This window comes from Polypterus senegalus, chromosome 2 (genome assembly GCF_016835505.1).
Source record: "Polypterus senegalus isolate Bchr_013 chromosome 2, ASM1683550v1, whole genome shotgun sequence".
Lineage (NCBI taxonomy): Eukaryota > Metazoa > Chordata > Cladistia > Polypteriformes > Polypteridae > Polypterus > Polypterus senegalus.
The window spans coordinates 135,366,294-135,387,966 of NC_053155.1; the positions used below are offsets into that span (position 1 = coordinate 135,366,294).

Below are 21,673 nucleotides of genomic sequence, written 5' to 3' on the forward strand. Positions count from 1 at the left end.
CATATGTGCCTTTCTCAGATGACTAAGGATGCTTAGGCATTGGCTCTCCGTCTACTTGATGTCATTAGTAAGGGTGAACCCAAGGAATTTGAAACTGTTGACCTGTCTACAGCATCAACTCTGATACAAATGGAAGCATGTGACCCTTTCTGTTTCCTAAAGTCAATGATCATCTCCTTTGTTTTGCTGATGTTGAGAGTAAGGTTATTGTCCTGGCACTACTATGCCAGTAGTCTCATTTCCTGGCTTATGCTGTCTAATTTATATCTGTGATCAGGCCCACAACTAGTTAGAGTTGTATCTGGCTACACAGTCATGTGTAAACAGGGATTACAGCAATGGTTAAGCATGCTGCTCAATGGAGTGCCATTGTAAAGAGTCATGGTGGAGGAGCTGATTTTGCCGTCTGAGCACATTGGGGTCTGCCAACAACCAATCCAGTTGCAGAGGGTAGCTTTGACTCCCAGATCTAACAGTTTACTAATGAGTTTCGATGGTATGACTAGGTCAAGTGCAGAGTTGTAATGTCCATACTGCCTGGCATAACAGTTTTTGTTTTCCAAGTGAGACGGGGTAGAATGAAGTGCAATTGCTATGGCGTCCCCTGTGGATTTGTTATTACAGTATGCAAATTGCAAGGGGAGGGGTCCAAATTATCTGTGATGATATCTTTGATATGTCCTAGTACCAGCTTTTAGGTATTTACTAAATGTTAAGTGATTATAATTCCACATACTTATCAGTTTTGATTTCACAGTACAGGATGTCTGTCATAGACACAGTATAATGCACATAATGTCATTGTCTACTAAAATGTCTGTCTGTTGGACCAGCTCTATACCAATCAGCACATAGGGAACAATACCAGCTTAGTCATGGGGTCACTCATTACAGAGCCTGATGGCTGAGAGTGGAAACAACCTCACATAACGCTCCTTGGAGCAATGCAGTAATCTCAGAGTGTTACTGAATGTGATTCTTATGTAAGGGGTGAGACTCATCGTACAGAATAGTAAGCAGCTTCCTGAGTGACTTCTGTTCTACCACTTCCTACAATGAGTCCAGCCTAACTACCAAGATTGAACTAACCATTTTAATCAGTTACTTTATTCTGTTGGCATCATCTGCACTAATGCCATCTTCCCAGCACAATACTGTATACAAAAATTACACTGGCCACATACAGTACAAGTACATTACTGTAATAATGATTGACAGAGATCAATTAGTTACAACAAAACATCATAAAAGTCCATCATACATTTTTCAAACCTTTTACTGTGTAAGTGCCCAGGAGGATGGACTGGCATCCCAGCCACAATCACGAAGGATTTCTTACCTGGCCTGGAAGCCATAATTGGAAGGATAGACAGATTGCAGACATTACCCTGACAGGAAGCCTTATAATTCCCATCCTGACTGGGATGCCGAAAGGATGAGTAGACTAAGGAGAGCTGGAAGCCGAGAGAAGTTCATCCTCCCAAGGTAATAGGTGGCAGTGTTCCTCAACAATAGTTCCAGTTTGAACACCCGCAGGCTTGCATGGGAATCAGAGTTTGGAAGTGCAGTCCTGTAGGAATCCTTGGGGAACAACAGAGGGCACTGCTGGGGGATGACCTCCCTGGTTTCTGTATGACCCAGAAGTGTTTCCAACAAGGCATGATATGCCACCCATAGACATATATAGGTAGACGTTGCATTCACTGTGTTGCCCAGTCGACACGATACGTCAGCGCGTATTTTGCAAGTGGCAAAAGTGCCATTTAAACTAATACAGGTAGATGTGGAAACCGGGTTTTCTGATGAAAAAACAATAACGTTTTAAACAGTATCGTTTACATACAACAGATTTTGGCAAATTGTTTAAATGCAATTATTTATATCCATTTATACACTAATAATGGCAATTATTAAATAGTAATAATATTAATTATTATTATTAAATAATTCCTCCGTATAAGTAACATTTCTCAGACTGCCTTCTTCCATCTCCGAAACATTTCTAGACTTCGTCCTGTTCTTACGCAACACAGTACTAAAGTGTTGGTTAAAGTCTGAGTCACCTCACGTATAGATTATTATTCAAAATTCTGCTGCCAGGATAATAACCTGCTGTTCTAAATCCACTGAACATACTACACTTATTCTCTCTCAACTTCACTGGCTCATTGTTAACTACAAAATAGAATACTAAATACTGCTTTTAACATTTAAAGCTCTCCACAACCTTACTGATCTCCTACAGACTGACACTCGTCTCGCTCACTCTGATTCTCATCTGCAGCTGTACTTTCTGTACCACACACCAAACTCTATGCTATGGGAGCTCGAGCGTCTCTCATCGTGCTCCTCAACTCGGGAATTCTTTTCTCTCTCTATACATTAGCTCGATTCAATAACACATTTTAAAACTACCTTCAAAACTTATCTTTTCAAACTGGCATACCAATTGTGAATTTTGCACTGTTACTGCCAGTAATATTTGTTTGTTTGCTAATTATTACTTTTTGATTTATCATTCTCTTGTTTTCATTTTACTAATGTTGTTTAATTTTATTGTAAGGTGACCTTGAGTGCTAAGATTACAAAACGCGATTTTCTAATGGCCAAATATAACCAAAATAATTTCAGCCTTACCTATGAAATGTAATACTCCGGGATCTAGTTTGGAACGTACAGTGGTTTGCACAATCCCAAGCAGCACATGCATCTTTATCCAATACTTCACTCCACAGCAGTGCCACTCGCAATATGGCGGCGACATTGACGTGCGATGCTGCTGGTCATGCGGCGTCTAGTAATCATATATCTATGGTGCCACCAGTAGTACTGCCAGGCCCAGCATAAAAGAAGTCTGCTTCCATACTTCCGGTGAATCAGAGTTGGGTGGAAGAGGGCAAAGGTCATTGGAGGAGAGAAGGAGAGGAGGAAGAGAAGCAGCATTTAAAATATGTGTATTGACTGTGTATTGTTATAATTTTGAGCTAAGTGGATTAAAAGTCCTTTACTTTAAAGGGGAGTTTTGTTGGGTCTTGTATGTCTGGGGTTTGGGAGCTGAGTGGCGCCCACTACTGTTCGCAACTGGTTCTGGGGTTTGGAGCCTAATCCAGCAGCGTCAAACATAAAGTAAAGAATTACTGTGGAAAATATGCCTTTCCATTGCAGAGCACATTCAGAAATTCTGCGTGAATAAGAATCAACCTGTGCACTTTTAGGATGTGGCAGAGAAGAAGGACTATTTTATATAAACTGACACCAAAAACTTTGAAGACTCCACATGCAAATGGTCTGGCCTACAATCACAACTGGATCTCTGTCTGGTCTAGTAAATCAGAAATGTTAATCTCTTACTACTGTACTGCTCATAAATAGCACAAGATTACATATTACAGATTATACATTAACATTTTAACAGAAAATTAACGAATACCACTGAAGGGTGGCGATTTGGTCATTCAGTCATTCTGTGATCGTGACAACTTGAAGGAAGACGTCACCAATAAGGTCTGTTTCTCTAAATCTTCATTCTGCATAGATAATTTTAATTCACTTACATAGTCTAAAATATGGAAGTGATGTGGAGATTAAGATGTTTCTTTTTATATGTGGCGTGAACACTATTCAAGGAGAACACATTATTTGCTGGTTGATGGCTGGCAGAGTGACTTGGGAGTAGAGGGTGCTTTGTGCACTTTATTATAAAATAAATATCATCTTTGGACTTTTACCTGGTGTCTGACGTGGTGTCTGAAGGTGCAAGGGTGCGAGAAGCATCTTATTCTGTTACAGGATGATCCCTTGCAGGAGTCTGTCCGTTCATAAGTTACGGCTGTCAGATGCAGTTGTGCCTGACCTGAATAAACATGCACAGAAGCTCGTCCAGAACCACACAATGAAACACAATTCCTGGGGTTTATTTGGTTTAATACAAGTGGCAACGAGTTGTTATATTGTTTGTAATAATTAAAAATCCTGCAATTGAAATGTGCGGATCAACAAACTCTTTCCGTGAAACATCATATGGACCATCCGGAATATGGATTACTAGTGGAAAACGTTTCAACAGGCGTTTGCATTTTGTCGACAATCTACCTGTCATTTCGTAGTGAGAAATTCTTTTTAGAAAATAAAATAGAGCTCTACACTTTACATACATGAGTGCTGTTGTTGACAAACCTCAAACTGTACAATCATTAACTTAGACCAATATGTGAATAGTGAACAGCTGCTGTTTATTGGTAGCTGGACAAAGTGAATAGTTCGAGTATGAAACTGATGAAAAGGTAAACCTACTGAGGTGTTTATTTTTATTTTATTTTAATCTATTTCGATCAATTTTTACTGTTTTCATATATTTTCCTTTTTTATCTTAACAGCAAAAATACATCGTATAGTGAAAAAAACTCTTGCCATAATAATGTTTTAAAACATTTTTCCTCCTCCTCTACTTCCCTGGCTCTTTCTCTCTCAAAACAGATGGCTCAGACTCTTTGTTTTTAATATTTCACATTGTGCACTGAGCTCTTATGGCTATCAAGTATAATTCTAAACTTTGTCTTTGCACTTTTGTTACTCTCTCTTTTTCTGTCTCTCTCTTGTTCATAATCTCTTACACTGTTTTTATATATATTTGATATACTCGCATACTATTTGCCTGTCTTGTGTAGACTTTTACATTACATATTAGTTTTTTTCTGTGGTTTCTTCAGAACACTATTGGTTTTATGGCATGAAAAGTGGTACAAGCCCTGGGCCCTCCTCTCTCCTAAATCTACTCCTGTGCATAATGATGCTATCAAGACAACACCAACTTCTGTAGTAGTCAGAAAGGTTTTTAAGAAAAGATCACACATTTAGTCTACAGTTACTGTAATGTCATAATAATTAATTGTACTACGTAAGAAAGGCTGTAATGAGTATCACTCGTGATGATGTCTAGAGGACTTGAAAGCAAGAAAGTTTCTGTAGGTAAATCTGTAATTAGAAAAGTTCTCATTGTTATGTCAGTCCTTAAATTGTGTTTAAATATCAGTTGTGAAAGCTCTGTGTGTATTTTGTTATGTTTAAGTGATATAATGCACATAGGTGCAGAGATAACTGTTCTTTAATTTATTCTTAGATACATACATTTTAATTGCAAATTTGCCTCAAAGAACCTCCATCCATCCATCCATCATCCAACCCGCTATATATCCTAACTACAGGGTCACAGGGGTCCGCTGGAGCCAAACCCAGCCAACACAGGGCGCAAGGCAGGAAACAAACCCCGAGCAGGGCGCCAGCCCACTGCAGGGTGCGCACACACACCAAGCACACACTAAGGACAATTTAGGATCGGCAATGCAACTAACCTGCATGTCTTTGGACTGATGGCGGAAACCGGAGTACCCAGAGGAAGCCCACGCAGACACGGGGAGAACATGCAAACTCCACGTAGGGAGGACCCGGGAAGCGAAACCATGTCTCCTTACTCCGAGGCAGCAGCGCTACCCACTGTGCCACCGTGCCGCCCCCTCAAAGAGCCTGTTAAAGATATTAATGATTATTATTATTCAAAGTATTTTCAGGGATAGTTCCATCACTACCGCCTATATAGGGAAGTTTTATGTTGTGTGTACATGTGTATATTATTATTATTATTATTATTTATAATTACCTTTCCTGCACTTTGCATGTGCTTAGTTTAGTTTGCCATTAATTTGTTCTGTTGTATTAAACAAAGACATCTGTGTTTTTTTGATGTCCATTGTTTATGCATTTATTTTGGAGTGCTGTTTTTTTTTTGGGTTTGCCTTGCCTAGGGCTCCACATGGGCTTGGATCAGCACTGATAGCACTGCACAACAATTTTTTTGAAAAGTCTTGCTTCCTAAAAAGTGTTTTCTGATTGTGACAGGTACCTACTGGGTATGCACAAATATAGTTTTGATTTTATGGCATCATGTAGGCGTAGGAACTCTGAGACATAGACATGTATATGTTTACTGACAATAACGTATTTACTCACGTTTATGTTTCGCATAAGCTATTAAATTCAACAGAATTAAAAGTGTTTTGATCCTGATTTTCTTTTGTATTCAATGTCTGGTGTATCACATTGCAGTGTCCAACAGTAGTCAGCAAGCATTGACTGGATTCCAGTTGCCCTGGTATCGTTTCTCCATTGTAGCAATGTCCCGGTGAAACCATTCACCATGTTCGTCACTAACAGCACCAAGATTTGTGGGGAAGAAGTCCAAGTGTGAGTGGAGGAAATGAATCTTGAGTGACATGTTGCAATTCATTGTCTTGTATGCTTTGAGAAGTTTGTCTACCTGTTAAATGTAGTTTGGGGCTCTGTAATTGCCCAGAAAATTGTCAACAGCAACTTTGAAGGCTTTCCAGGCAATTTTTTCCGGCCCAACTAACAGATCTTCAAACTGCTTGTCACTCATAACATGTCTGATCTGGGGGCCAACAAAAATTCCCTCTTTGATCTTGGCGTCAGTTATTCTTGGGAACATCTGTCTTAAATAACGAAAATCTTTGCCTTCCTTGTTTAGTGCTTTCACGAAATTCTTCATGAGTCCCAGTTTTATGTGAAGAGGAGGCAAAAATATCTTTACCGGGTCGACAAGCGATTCATGTGGCACATTTTTCTGTCCTGGAACTAACATTTTACGGAGTGGCTAGTTCTGTTGAGAATAGTGCGACTCTTTGGCATGGCTGTCCCATTCACAGATGAAACAACAGTACTTTGTATAGCTTAACGGCAGTCCTAGTAACAGAACAACAACTTTAAGATCTCCACAGATATTCCAGTTGTACCTGCTATACTGGATGTGCTTCAGCAACAGTTCCATATTCTCATACGTTTCTTTCATGTGTGCTGCATAGCCAACAGTTACTGAAGGATAAACGTTGCCATTGTGCAGCAGAACAACTTTCAGGTTTAACATTGACGAATCAATGAAGAGACGCCACTCTTCCGGGTTGTGATCACAACCCAAGTCTGAGAACAATCCTTCAATGTCACAACAGAAACAGAGACTGTCGACTTGTGTAAAAAATTTGGTTATATCATGATATCGGCCTCGAAACACAGACATTTTCGTTCCTGGTGACAGCAAACACCATTCCTGCAGTCTCAAACCCAGCAGCGCGGCTTTCACTTTTGACAGACCCAAATCTCTGACCAAATTGTTCAATTTGGACTGTGTTATCAGATGTGGATCGCCTGATGAGCACGGTTCAAAATCCGGGTCAATGTCACTGTCAGTATCCTGCATTGCAGTTTCTTCATCTGGTTTGTCTAAGGTCCAGTCCTCTGATGGTTTTGGAATTGCAAGACTACCGTCATGTGGCATGGGTCTCATTGCTGAAGGCAGATTAGGATATTCAATTGACTTCTTGTTTTCGGCAGAGAAACCAGACACATTAGTCAAACAGAAGTAAAAGTCCGTCACATGGTCTTTCTGTTCTCGCCATATCAACATAACAGCAAATGGCATTGTGTTTCGAGTGCCTCTGAGCCAGGCTCTCAGACTGACAGCACATGTCGCACAGCAAATGTGAAGCGCACATTCCTTGTCGATCACTTTTGCAGCCGAAATACAGATGATAAACTTTCTTCACAAGAGCAGTTATCCAGCGTCTCTAACGCACAAGTGTATTTTCGCCACAGATATAGCAGAATGTATCGCGGCTGTTACAACATTGACAAGACATATCGCCCAACACCAAAACGTCTATAGCATCAGGCTTACTTACTGTTATATTGCCACAGATACTTTACTATACTGATACGATACACACACACTGACTATCTATATAAACCAAATGAGCAGGATCGGTGTATGCAAGCTACCTTCATAGCATGGTGAGACAGCGTCAAGCTCGTTCAGACCTACCCAGGATGTCAACTTCCACAGAACAGCTTCTAACCTGACCTGATTCCATGTCTCGACATGCCCAGGCTGCACAAACCGTTGTTGATAAGTCACCTACAGGAACGAAAATGTTTAGATACAAATATAAGAAAAAATCATGACAAAACTGAAACGGTACGTGATGGGTAAATTTTGATGTGATATTCATGATCAGCACCCAAAAATCTATAAGAAACACTCAATAAAGAAGCTAAGTCTTTGTTGTGCAGTGTAGTCAGTAATTGTAATTGTTTATTCATCATATGGTTAATGCATTTATCAACTTTCTACGAAGATCGCATTTTAACAGTTAACATGACATCAAATACTATACTATACTGCTGAAGTATTGAATGTTCAGTGAAAATAAATGATAAAGCTGGAATCAGCAAAATGTTCTTATAGACACTGCCAAGTGAATGCATCTCTTATAAAAGTACTGTTCAGAGAGAGAAAAAGAGAGAGCAGCAGCGGCGAGTACCAAAGTGGATCATGGTAAATTTCTGTAATTTGTAGCTGTGTCAGCTAAATTCTGTCTTCATTATTTTGTGTGCCCAATTTAATAATTCAATTTCACAAGATCTTGTGTCCATAGTATAATAACTTGTACGCACAGCATATCAATCTTGCAACCAAAAGACAATATTTTGTGTGCCCAAATACAGGTGTTATTCACACAAGATAACTGCTTATACGCACAAGACAAATACTTATTTCCATGACACGCCAACTTAATTGTTCCCACAAGATAAAGAAACACCATTTTTCAAGACTGTGTGCAACCCTGAAAAAGATCTTATTTTTAAAAATTTGAGTATCGTACCAGACACAAGAGAGTATCAGACATATTACTTGTTGGATATGATAAGCTAACCAGAAAAGTTATTCGAATGACTTCAGAAGCAATAATTAGTTTGGAACGGTAGCCGAGTAGGTGAGATTTCTAAACAGGATTATGAACAGTCAGACTCATGCCAATAACGTCGTAAACTATATTTCACAGAGCCATACCTTGTGTGTGTGTGTCATACTCTATTGTAGGAAGTGGACATGCCTGATATTTTTACGTCCTTCTCTTTTTATCTTGTTATTCTATTTTGATAGGGTATGAAAATGCTTTTATTTCTGCATTAAATGAGGCCAAATACTTCTACTCATTTTACATCCATTGTGTTCTGCCGCTCTACCTTATTGACAACATTCGATCCACACAGACACATTCATTCTCCCTGAGTCAGTTTTGAAATAGCAGTTCATTTAACACATACATTTTTGCAATGTTATTCACTTTATAATTCATAAATCACTTACTGTCATCTATTTTGTGCTCAACCTTTGTTTACAAGTGATTAAGTTACTCATTACATTAGAGTCAAGGCACATGTTTTTGAGCATGTGGATATAAAATCCAGGGTGACACAAAGAATGTACACAGTCTCTACACAGACAGTGGCTGGTAGCAGGATTTAAACTTAAGATTCTTAATTTTCATTTAAATAACATTTTAATAACCACTGGTGAAGTGGGCCATAGGAGCCAATGCTGCAAAATAGTGCCATCTTCAGACAGACACACATTTAGCATGCTACATAGATGGCAAGTGAAAACACTTCTCCCTGAGCACAAGTATTAAAGCTGAAAAGGAAAATCGGACATTTGATCTGGCTTTGCCTGATTTAACAAGTCAAAAGCTAACATTTCCAAACTTCCCGATAGTCTCAAAAATGTGCATGTTTTTGAGAAGACTGGCTGAAAACTTCCACAGGTGTTCTGACAACTTCAAGACTTCTGCAGCATACTTTTTTTTTGCTAAAACCAAGAGACTTGGCCTGCGATTCACACGGATGAATTTCATTCAGAGATGGTATGCATCCAAAGCTTTGACTTTTTAAAAAATGAGATTTGGAAATGCAGCATTTTGAGCTCACCGCACACACACCAGTACAAGAACCTATACAAGTCTGTCTTTTGCACTGATGAGAACCTAATGCGGTACATGCTTGTTGCCCCAAACTTGCAGACTCACACTTGCTATGGATTGTAAAGGACAGTTCTCTCAAATTATTTAATAATTAGGTATACAGTAATCCCTCGCTATATCGCGGTTTGACTTTCGTGGTTTCACTCTATCGCGGATTTTAAATGTAAGCACATCTAAATATATATCACAGATTTTTCGCTGGTTCGCCGCTTTCTGCGGACAATGGGTCTTTTAATTTAGGTTACACGCTTCCTCAGTTTGTTTGCCCTGTTGATTTCATACAAGGGACGCTATTGGCGGATGGCTTAGAAGCTACCCAATCAGAGCATGTATTACATATTAACTAAAACTCCTCAATGCTATAAGACAGTGGTGGTGAACCTATGGCACGCGCGCCGTCGCCCGAGCACAGAGTTCGTTACTATAACGCCAGAGGAATGCGGGGCCGGGCTACTCCCCTCACCGCTCCCCCTCTTCACGCGCTCCGGAGGACTTTTTTCATATCACCCGCTCCTCTGCCCAGCAGCCCAATGGGAGCGCTTCCTTCCTCTCCTGTCTGGGGTAAGGCGGGCGACACACATGCTGCTTGAGGGTGCGGCACGGACTGCAGCCTTTTGAGTCTGTGATTCCCATGGTGGGGTTGGAGGGGATGTGGTATAGCGGGTCCACAGCTCAAAATTGAAAAGGCCAGTTTTAACAGATAATTGCCGCACTCGCGGCTTAAAGGGGGTTATGGTAGAGTGGCCGGAGCGGTTTCGGGAGCTTTGTGGACGCTGGCAGTCCTCGCTAAGCGCACAGGTGAGGAGTCGTCCGCATCTGTAATTATTGCCGGGAGTTGCTAATCGCCACACCTGATCCACGACCCCATAATATATAATAGAAGCGGGGGGTGGGGGGTTGGCGGAGCTTAATAGGGAAGACCTGCGTGAAACACTTGAGAGGATTGAAGGGATGATAAAGGACAGCACAGTTAGTTATGAAAATGAAATCCTTAAAGTGTGGAATTCTCTGCCAAATAATCTTAAGCCAATGAAGGCACTTGAGATTGCTTTCCTTACTTTGTTTGGAACATCTTATGCTTGTGCGCAGCTGTTTTCAGCTTTGAATTAAATCAAATCTGACACCAGAAACAGACTAACAGATGACCTGAGTGCTGCATGTGTTGCTCTCAAACTTACAAAGTATGAGCCAAGGTTAGACAAATTATCAGCATGCATACAACAGCAAAAAGCACATTAATTGTTCAAAAGCATACCGAATGCAAACTTTTACCTTTCAACAAAAAGTTGTTTGTATCATTGAAAGCTCCGCTATTATGTTTTTCTTTTAAGACAAAAGATGTTAATGTATGAGTTGCTTTTCTAAACTAAAAGCTCAGTAGATAGATAGACAGACAGAGCATCAGTATTGGCAGTCCAGTCCAATTTACCATCCAGCTGCACTCCCAGGTATTTATAGGTCTGTACCCTCTGCACACACTCACCTCTGATGATCATGGGGACCATGAGGGGCCTGGGCCTCCTAAAATCCACCACCACGGAGCTTGATTGTTTGCTTGTCTCTGCCTCTCTCTCACCCTCTCTGACATTCTCTGCGCCTGACGGAGGGGGTGTGAGCAGAGGTGCTGTTTGCTTAAAAGATACTGACGCTCCTCTAAAAAAATGCCGCTTTATTGCGGTGCTCGGCATATTTAAAAGCACAAAAGCACACGTATTGATTTTTGATTGTTGCTTTAATCTCGCTCTCTCTCTGACGTTCTCTGCGCCTGACGGAGGAGATGTGAGCAGAGGGGCTGTTTGCACAGAGGCTGTTTGCTTAGAAGATACTAATGCTCCTCTAAAATGCTGCAAACTTAAAAGCACAAGTATTGATTTTTTGATTGTGTGCTTTTCTTTGCGAGCTCTCTCTCTCTCCCTCTGAAATTCTCTGCTCCTGAAGAGAAGATCTATTTACATTCTTTTAATTGTGAGAAAGAACTGTCATCTCTGTCTTGTCATGGAGGACAGTTTAAACTTTTGACTAAAGGGTGTTATTTCATGTCTAGAGGGCTCTAATAATGTTAACAGTGTGAGAGAGTTTATAAGGGCTTAAAATATATAAAAATAACTATACAAACATATGGTTTCTACTTCGCGGATTTTCATCTATCGCGGGGGGTTCTGGAACGCAACCCCCGCGATCGAGGAGGGATTACTGTAATGTTTAAGAATTGTAGTATCTATTTAGAGTTTCAATCTAACTTGTATCTGTTCTCCTATGATTTGGCAAGTATGCCTGAGTTTTGGAACTGCAAAATGGAGGAGTAAAAACCCTTGAAAACCCTATAATATTCCAAGTTGTTAGGAATCCCTTTGACACTTTGTTCTGTTAACCCATTTTGAATTTAGTTGTTTACACTGTCAGTGACAATTAAACTGGTTATAGCCCATCATTTAGTATGAAAATCTAATGCTTGAGATAAATGACTATTTTGTCAAAACAATAAATTTAATTCTGCCAATAATGCACATGTAAATTTAATGGAGCTAAGCGGAAAATCTGAACGCCAGCACAAGTCAGTTCATATTTATGTTTACACAGTACAATGAAATTCTTATAAATCCACATGAAAGTTGAAAGGATTACATTAAAAGAATAGTACTATATGAAGCTCTCACCCACTACATGATTGTTTATTTCAAGTTGCCCAGCTCCTTGTCAACTTAAGTATTTCTGTTTTATACCCTCCCTAAGGTGATACCTTGCATTGAAGAGCCTTCCTTTCTGTACCCCTGTTGCTTTTAGCTTGTACTATTTTAGATCTATATTCATTGTGTGTAGTTTTTAGTATGTCTTGTATTTTCCTTATCATATTAATGTTTTATTTAACTGCTTCATGTTACATCATATTTTTTCATTTACAACTGAATATTTGACATTTGTTGAATATTTCTGAGATTTGCAAAATAGTCCAGTGCTGTAAACTTCTTAAAACAGAGTTGTGTGTGAGAAGTCCTTGTTTATTTCATTACCACGTTTGAACTTTTTAAATATAACAAATATAGGGAGAAGTTTGAATTCGGCATTTTTAAGGTATGATAACTGTTTATAGTTTATTTTAAGAGAGAGATAAAGATAAATCTTTATTGTCATTGTCACTTTTACAAAGGAACAACAAAATTGAAGATGCTGTTGACTCAGTGTGAGGCATAAGAATTAAAAAACAAGAAAAGAACAGTAATGAGTGCATTACAAATATATACAAATTACAATTTTCATATACATATTTCACTGGTCAAATGTACAAATTGCACTGGTTGACTTAAGGTCTATATTGCACATTTAGAGAATGATATGGAGCAGTTTTATTCTGAGTTCAGCTTTTAGTTAAAAGCTGTTTTTAAGGCGGTTTGTCCTGGTTTTCATTGCTTTGTATCTCTTACCTGATGGCAAAAGCTGGAAGAGGTAATGACCGGGATGTGATGAATCCTGTGAAATGTCTATTGTTTTTTTGCGGCATCGGAAGGTGTAGATTTGTTCCAGAATGGGGAGGGTACAGCCAATTGTTCCCTCCGCTGTCCTGATGACCCTGTGGAGCGCTTTCCTTTCTGAGGAAGTGCAGCTGCCATACCACACACACAGTCCGTACGTGAGCACACTCTTGATGGAACAGTGATAAAAGGCAAGGAGCAGATTTCTGGGGAGATGGTTCTTTCTGAGGATTCTCAGAAAATACAGTCTCTGCTGTGCCTTCTTCAGCAGCTTATTGGTGTTGGTGCTCCAGGTTAGGTCTTCCTCTAGCTCAATGCCCAGAAACCTGAACACCGATACCCTCTCCACACAGGCACCGCCAATGATGAGTGGCTGGATGTCAGTTTTGTTTTTTCTAAAGTTGATAACAAACTCCTTCACTTTTGTGGTGTTGAGGAGCAGGTTATTGACTCTGCACCACTCTGACAGCTGCTCCACCTCATCTCTGTATGCCAGCTCACCCTCCTTGCCCGAGATGAGTCCGACCACTGTCGTGTCATCCACAAACATTATGATCTTGCTGCTATGGTGACTGGGGACACAGTTGTATGTGTAGAGGGTGTAGAGGAGCGGGCTGAGCACACAACCCACCAGCGTCCCGGTGTTGAGGCTGAGAGCAGTGGAGGTGTGGGGACCCAGCCTGACCCTCTGGGAGTGACCAGACAGGAAGTCCAGTATCCAACTGCAGGTGAGTGATGAAAGTCCCAGATCTGCCAGTTTGGACACCAGTCGTTGTGGGAGGATGGTGTTAAGCGCTGAGCTGAAGTCCACAAAGAGCAGTCTGATGTAACTTCCCTGCTGCTCCAGGTGGGTCAGGGCAGCATGAAGGGCTGTAGCCACAGCATCCTCAGTGGATCTCTTTTCTTTATAAGCAAATTGAAATGGGTCCAGGTCTACTGGCAGACAGGCGATGACATGACTCCATACCGTTTCTCAAAGCACTTAATAATGACAGATGTGAGTGCCACTGAGCGGGAGTCATTCATACTGTTTGTGATGGATTTTTTCAGCAGCGAAACAATGATGGAGAACTTAAGGCAGGATGGCACAGTGGCCTGGGACAAGGACTGGTTAAAAATTCCAGCCAGGTGATCCACACAGTCTTTCAGCACCCGTCCAGCCACCCTGTCGGGTCCTGCAGCCTTCCTCGGGTTTACCTTCCTCATCACCCGCCTCACCTCACACTCTTCCACCGTGAGTGTGTTGCTGTTGTGAACAGGTGGCTGCGATGGAACAGCTGTTGGTGTCACCTCAGAACGGGCAAAGAAGATATTCAACTCCTCTGTCAGAGAAGCGTCTCCCTCAGCGACCGAGGAGTTGCTGGATTTGTAGCTGGTGATGTGCTGGACACCCTACCACACCTGCCTGGTGTTCTTGCTCCTCAGATGGTCCTCTATCCTCCTTCTGTATACTGTCTTGGCCTCTTGGATGCCTCTCTACAGGTTCGCTCTGGCTGCACTGTAGAGGGCCCCATCCCCAAACCTGAAAGCAGTATTCCTAGCTTTCAGCAGACTCTGGACCTCCCTCATAATCCAGGGCTTCCTGTTAGAATAAATCCTTATACGTCTGACCCTGGTGACATTTTCTGTACAGAACCTGATATAATCCAGGACTGCTGTCGTATGGCTCTCCAGGTCCTGGTGATCGAATACCTCCCAGTCGGTTCTCTGACAGCATTCCTGCAACTGTTGGGAGGCCTTCCCGACCAAATGGTAACAGTCCTGGTCATAATGGGAGCTTGTCTCCTGAGGGGACTATATGCAGGGATCAGAAGCAGGGACGTATGATCAGACTGGCCAAGGTGTGCTAGGGGTTTAGCTCTATAGGCCTGTCTGATGTTTGTGTACAGCTTGTCCAGTATATTTACTCCTCTGGTTGCACACTTTATATGTTGATGGAATTTTGGGAGAACTGCTTTCAGATCTGCATGATTAAAGTCCCAAGAAATGATGTGAACAGCCTCAGGATACTTGCTTTGTTTGCTGCTGATGGTGTCATGCAAAAGCCCCAGAGCCGAGCTAGCATTAGCATCAGGTGCTATGTACACACAAATTTTTTTTACTGCTGTGTCTCCAAGAAATATTTAATTTCTTCATAATCTTAAATATTTTAGTTATTTGTGATGAGATTTTTTTCCATAGTAAAGTTTGCTCTCATTGTCCATGCACATTACTTGTAGGTCATTGCTTCTATTGATTTCAAAAATGCAATTACAGCAGCCCAGGTGAGCAGAGAGCTGAGGAGACTTCGTGCCAGCAAAGCAGTGGGTCCAGATGGAGTATCGCCACGACTGCTGAAGGCCTGTGCGCTGGAGCTGGGGAGTCCTCTGCATCGCATCTTCAACCTGAGCCTGGAACAGGGGAGAGTCCCGAGGCTTTGGAAAACATCTTGTATCACCCCAGTCCCAAAGGTATCACGTCCTAGTAAGCCAAATGACTTCTGGCCTATTGTCCTGACGTTACATGTGATGAGGACCATGAAGCAGCTGCTGCTTCACCACCTGAGGCCACAGGTCCGCCACGCCCTTGACCCTCTGCAGTTTGCATACCAGGAGAAGGTGGGAGCAGAGGAAGGCATCATCTATATGCTACACTGATCCCTCTCCCACTTGGACAGAGGCAGTGATGTTGTAAGAATTATGCTTCTGGACTTCTCTAGCACCTTCAACACCATCAAACTGCTGCTCCTTAGAGACAAGCTGACGGAGATGGGAGTAGATTCATACCTGGTGACATGGATCATGGACTATCTTACAGACAGACCTCAGTATGTGCGTCTCAGGAACTGCAGGTCTGACATTGTGGTCAGCAACACAGGAGCGCCGCAGGGGACTGTACTTTCCCCGGTCCTGTTCAGCCTATATACATCGGACTTCCAATACGACTCGGAGTCCTGCCACGTGCAAAAGTTCGCAGACGACACTGCTATTGCGGGCTGCATCAGGAGTGGGCAGGAGGAGGAGTATAGGAACCTAATCAAGGACTTTGTTAAATGGTGTGACTCAAACCACTTACACCTGAACACCAGAAAAACCAAGGAGCTGGTGGTGGATTTTAGGAGGCCAAAGCCCCTCATGGACCCTGTGATCATCAGAGGTGACTGTGTGCAGAGGGTACAGACCTATAAATACCTGGGAGTGCAGCTGGATGATAAATTGGACTGGACTGCCAATACTGATGCTCTGTGCAAGAGAGGACAGAGTTGACTATACTTCCTTAGAAGGCTGGCGTCCTTCAACATCTGCAATAAGATTCTGCAGATGTTCTATCAGATGGTTGTGGTGAGTGCCCTCTTCTATGTGGTGGTGTGCTGGGGAGACAGCATAAAGAAGAAGGACGCCTCATGCCTGGACAAACTGGCGAGGAAGGCAGGCTTTATTGTAGGCACAGAGCTGGACAGTTTGACATTCATGGCAGAGCGACGGGCACTGAGCAGGCTCCAGCCAATCATGCAGAATCCATTGTATGTGAATTTCCTCTTGGGATTAATAAAATATCTATCTATCTATCTATCTAAACAGATTTTCATTATATGTTTTGATACTCCCACAACCCAAAACTCACCATCTGTGACATCCACTGTAAATTTAAGCTGTGTTGGAACATGAGAGCATTATTCACAGATGACATATTGTGGTTAGCTTTAGGAAATACTGTATATTCATTTTATAGTATGGAAAATTATTTCTTTGTGTTTTAAATATAAATATTTGCTGTGTTGTAAGATCACATGCCTCACAGATATTGACAGTCAGATTTCCTCATAATGCAGTGTGAGTTGGGACATGCAGTCCTGTCCCTTATATTATTTACCTACAGAATATGCCAGTAAGAGTGACTTTTCTTGCCACATTCAAAAGGTCCACAGGTTTGATTAATTATTGACCTTAAAGTGAGCTAGTATGGTGGCATAAATGGTTTTGCTTAGTGGTGAACTAGCAACAAGGCCAGGATGGGTTCTGGCCTTGAGCCTGTTGTTTAACTAGACTGAGTATATTTGTTAATTATTAAAATGTCTTTCCAGAACAGTTTCTCACTTATGTTCTTGATGAAAATGTTTATTACTGGCATACTGCTCTTGGTTTAAATAAAAGATAGTACAGCCAAAGCAGAAAAAGCAAAAAGAGAAGGCTGTGTTTCTGCCTAGGCTCTTGACAATCACATTGTCTGTTACATCATTGTTTCATGTGTTCTTCAGTTTCAAGACAAAAACAATGGCACAGACTCTGCTTCTGGTGGACACAGACTGTGGAATTGATGATGCGCAAGCAATTATGATGGCCCTCGCTGCACCAAGGGTACAAATCTTGGGAATCACCTGCTGCTTTGGGAACACATCCGTAGAGAATGTTTGTAGAAATACTTTGGAGGTCCTCAAAGTGTGCAACAAGCTTGAGGTACGGAAAATACACACGAGAAACCTGAACAAATGATTGGCAGGCTTCTGTTGTTGCCTTACATTTGTATTCTACACAATATTTTAACAGCCTATCTCTTAGTACCTCTCTCCATTTGATGAACTTATTCAATCCACTTTTGTGGCTCCAGTGGTCAGAGCAGCATCTGACATTATCAGATGCAATCTGTGGTAGGTTGTGCTGGTCCAGTCTTCTGAAAGTGATATCACACTCTTGAAGAAAATCAGAGAATCTTACAAAGTCTGTATAGAGAATGGAGGATGATACACCTAATTACACAGTAGTTTTCTATAAAGTTAGTAGCTTTTTCTTCTGTAATTTTAACTGGCATTACTTAAAAGCCAAGTCAACTTCTGTCCAAAAAGAGTTGCATGTTAGTGCACAACAATATTCCACATGGAGTTCTGCTGTCTTTATCCCATCTCACCGCAGGGATGAGTAAAGTCTGAAGAACGCTAGAAGCCACACATTAATCACTATTTTAAAAATCACAAAGAGATTTTCTTTAGTTATTTTCAGTGTAATTTAATGATTTTCAAACAGATCTATTGTAAATAATTTAGACCTGTTAAAGATTCTTTCTGTATTAAAGCAGAGTCATATTAACAGTGAAATATAGAATGTGTGTAATAGTTTTATATTTTCAAAACCGCACATTTCTTCATATATGACTTTGAGTGAACGCTATCCAGAGGTACTTTACAAACCCATGTCAATTGAAACATAGTTTCCATTTATTGATTCACAAGAAGGTTAAGAAACTTGCCCTCAGTCACAATGTTTGAACTGAGAGACTTGCGGTTTATAGTCTAGTTTTTTAACCACTATGACACAATACTCTGTGGCTACACATTTAAACAAAACAGTAAATTACATTCCCAGTGTGAACCTTTCTCAAATCAGCCAGAATACAAAATACACAATAGGAGCCACAGTGGAGACTTTTGTGTAATTTATTATTCTTCATGGTTATTAACTTAATATTAATTTTTTAGAAATGTATTGGATGCTAAATAAACCTTTTTTTTTTTCAGATCCCAGTTTTTTGCGGTGCAGCTTCATCACTGATTGGGGGACCCTGCCTTAGCTGTGACCACTTCGGCAAAGATGGACTGGGTGATGTACTGCTTAATAGCAACGAGCAGACAGAACAGTTGCAGGCAGAGCCAGCAGTCAGTGCCATGATCAGACTTGCATCTGAATACCAGGGGCAGGTATTATAAGAAGACATGTATCGGCATATACTGCTCAGTTACCTCATGCAGTGGTCGCAAAGTCAAAAGATTAATTGCAAAACACGAGAAAAATCATCAGAGAGATTTAGAGTTTTATTCGAGATACTGTACTTGTGTTTTCATGTGCATTTCTCACATTGATTCAAATCTGTCATATAACATGTGACTTTTGTCTATCTGTGTATTTTTTGAAAAATGTTTATACATTAAGGAGTCATAGGAACTAATCCCAGAAGCATCAAGTTCAAAGTAGGAGGAACCCTAGATGGCACTCCCTGGGACAGTTAATACTTACCAGTCAACCTAACATTCTGTACATATCTTTAGGAAGAGACTGTAGTACTTGGAGAAAGCCACTAAGGATAGGGGGAAACGTAATTTTGCAGTGGTAAAATATTAATAAGTAATGGGGTTTTAGGAATACATTTTGCTCACATACTGTAACACTCTCAACCCTATATAATTATGTGTGTAAGAATACACTACTATACATTATAAACTCTCCTCCAGGGAGACTGGGCTACATCAACAACCAGAGTTCTTGTAGTTTTATAGATAAAAGAAGATGACAGAGAAATGCTGAAACATTTAAAATCATAAGATCAACCGTGAGAATCTCAGGCATTTCAAGTCATGCAATATTACACACAATGGGACTGAAACCTTGCTACAGGTATAGGTAAATAAGTACCCTGATTAGCAGGAAGGGAAATGTTCACAATTTATGATCATACGTTTCCCTAGCAGGGAATTTTTTTTTCAAAAATGGTAATCCTCATTAATAAAACCCCTGTGTGCGTCCAGGTGTCTGTGTGTGTGTGTGTGTCATGGCACCATGGGACGCACACACACTGGAAGCTGGGCAGGGCACACAGTGAATGGCCTTGTCACGGCCGCGCATGATAAGAAATAAAGGACACCATTGCTGGGGAGAGTGCCAATTGGGTAGTCGCGGCCGCGCACGTAAAATCCGCCAGCACAGATTCAAATATTTGCTGGGGAACTAAACAGTACTTGCTGGGGAGACGCCACGGGCACGATTATCAGCTACATGCCACACATGACATCAATTGCTGGGGACACTCTGCCCACTGTTGTGACAGAAAATTAAAGTCATATTACGGACATCAAAGCCAGTATTACTGTCAGAGAAAATTACAGGTATTTTACGGAGATACAAACCAGTAATACTGCGAGAGAAAATTAAAGGCACACAATACACTGACGCATAGTACAGCCACATACAAGCCAGTGTTACTGTAAGAGAAAATATTACGAACATATCTACTAACAACATGCCACCCAAAAAAAGGACACGTCAAGTAGGACAAAAGACACAGACAATCAAATTGTATATAAGCAACATTGCCTGGAAGAACAGTCAGCTCAACAAGTAAACACCAACAAAAGAAAGGCTGAAAGACAAAGAAAAACACGAGCAAATAGATCGATTGAAGAAAAAGAAAATGAGCGTCAGAAAAACGCTAAAAGAGAGAGACTCAGAAGAGCAAACCTTAGAAAAAGTTGGCATTTACTTGCCAGAACCAGTATTCAGCCACGGTCAGTTATATGTTGCATTATCAAGAGTTAGAAGTTATCCAGATGTTGTTGTCAAGGTTGTAGATGGTCCTGAACAAGGCTAACTCTTGCCAAACTCAGACAGAATATTTACAAGAAATGTTGTCTATAATGAAATTGTATAGAAAAATTTCATGGGGTAAAAAAATAGAAAATTTTACCTAAATATCTTCTTCAGATATTGTGTCTTACAGATAGTTACAAAGGTTTACACTAAGGCAATATTAATTATACTTACTGTGTTGTCATACGTTTCTATTGTATTTTTATTATTATTTTACTTTAGGCTTCTTGCAAAAATATTTTTGACAAAAAAAAAATTAAGACAAGAGACAGAATGAGGTGAAGGTCCCTTGCCATTTAATGTAGACTGTTCCTACTAATGTTTATACACTACTGTTCTAGCGCCCGTTATTGTAACAGGCTTAATGTCTAGTATGTATATATATATATATGCGCAGAAGGGTTCTCTTACCCTTACCAAAAATGTGATAGTCCAGCAAAAGAACAATGAATGAAACATTTACTCTGACTGATGATAAAGGTATTTCATTCACCACTCTAGATTTGTCAAACTTTGTTTTTTTAAATATCAACTGCAGAGTTCAATGTGAATTTGAAGCCCTTTGTCCAATCCTTGAAGTGGGGATGAAGTAAAGAGTCACCCCTTCATGTAAACACCATTCTAAGCAGTATTTATTAATGAGAACTTGGAGATAACCTTATTACTTTCATTTACCAAGTTGTGATGCCGCTTTAACATTATGTCAGCACATGAACTCGGCATAATGCATTGCTTATATTTCTACCCTTTGATGCCAAGAGATTTTTGCCCAATTTACTTGAGTCTCTAGTCAAGGATGGTAAAATTAAATCCTGGAAACTAGCCAGTCAGAAAGTAGATAAGGACATAAATATCTCCTTGTTTAGTGAAACTTTTGCTTCTGCTTTGATCTTCGAAAAATATGTGCAGATTTGCCATTTTCTGAGATCACATGTTCTTGATTTTTCACTGTATCAGCTCTGGAGTGGCACAGTGGTAGCAA

The 21,673-nt window shown here is 40.6% G+C and overlaps 1 protein-coding gene across 2 annotated transcripts in view; it reads left to right on the forward strand.

Annotated features, from left to right (window-relative positions):
- The first annotated feature begins 3,473 nt into the window (after nucleotides 1–3,473).
- The window catches only part of si:ch211-201h21.5 (uncharacterized protein LOC555526 homolog), a 32,107-nt gene continuing 13,907 nt past the window's right edge, over nucleotides 3,474–21,673 (forward strand). The window contains exons 1-3 of one of the 2 annotated variants that reach the window (XM_039746097.1): nucleotides 3,474–3,504; nucleotides 17,595–17,793; nucleotides 18,849–19,028. In XM_039746097.1, the coding sequence (XP_039602031.1) occupies nucleotides 17,611–17,793; nucleotides 18,849–19,028 (363 nt within the window). In that variant the 5' untranslated portion in view covers nucleotides 3,474–3,504; nucleotides 17,595–17,610. Of the gene's footprint in view, nucleotides 3,505–4,260; nucleotides 4,284–17,594; nucleotides 17,794–18,848; nucleotides 19,029–21,673 lie in introns of those variants that run through there. The other variant, XM_039746096.1, reaches the window with a different exon arrangement.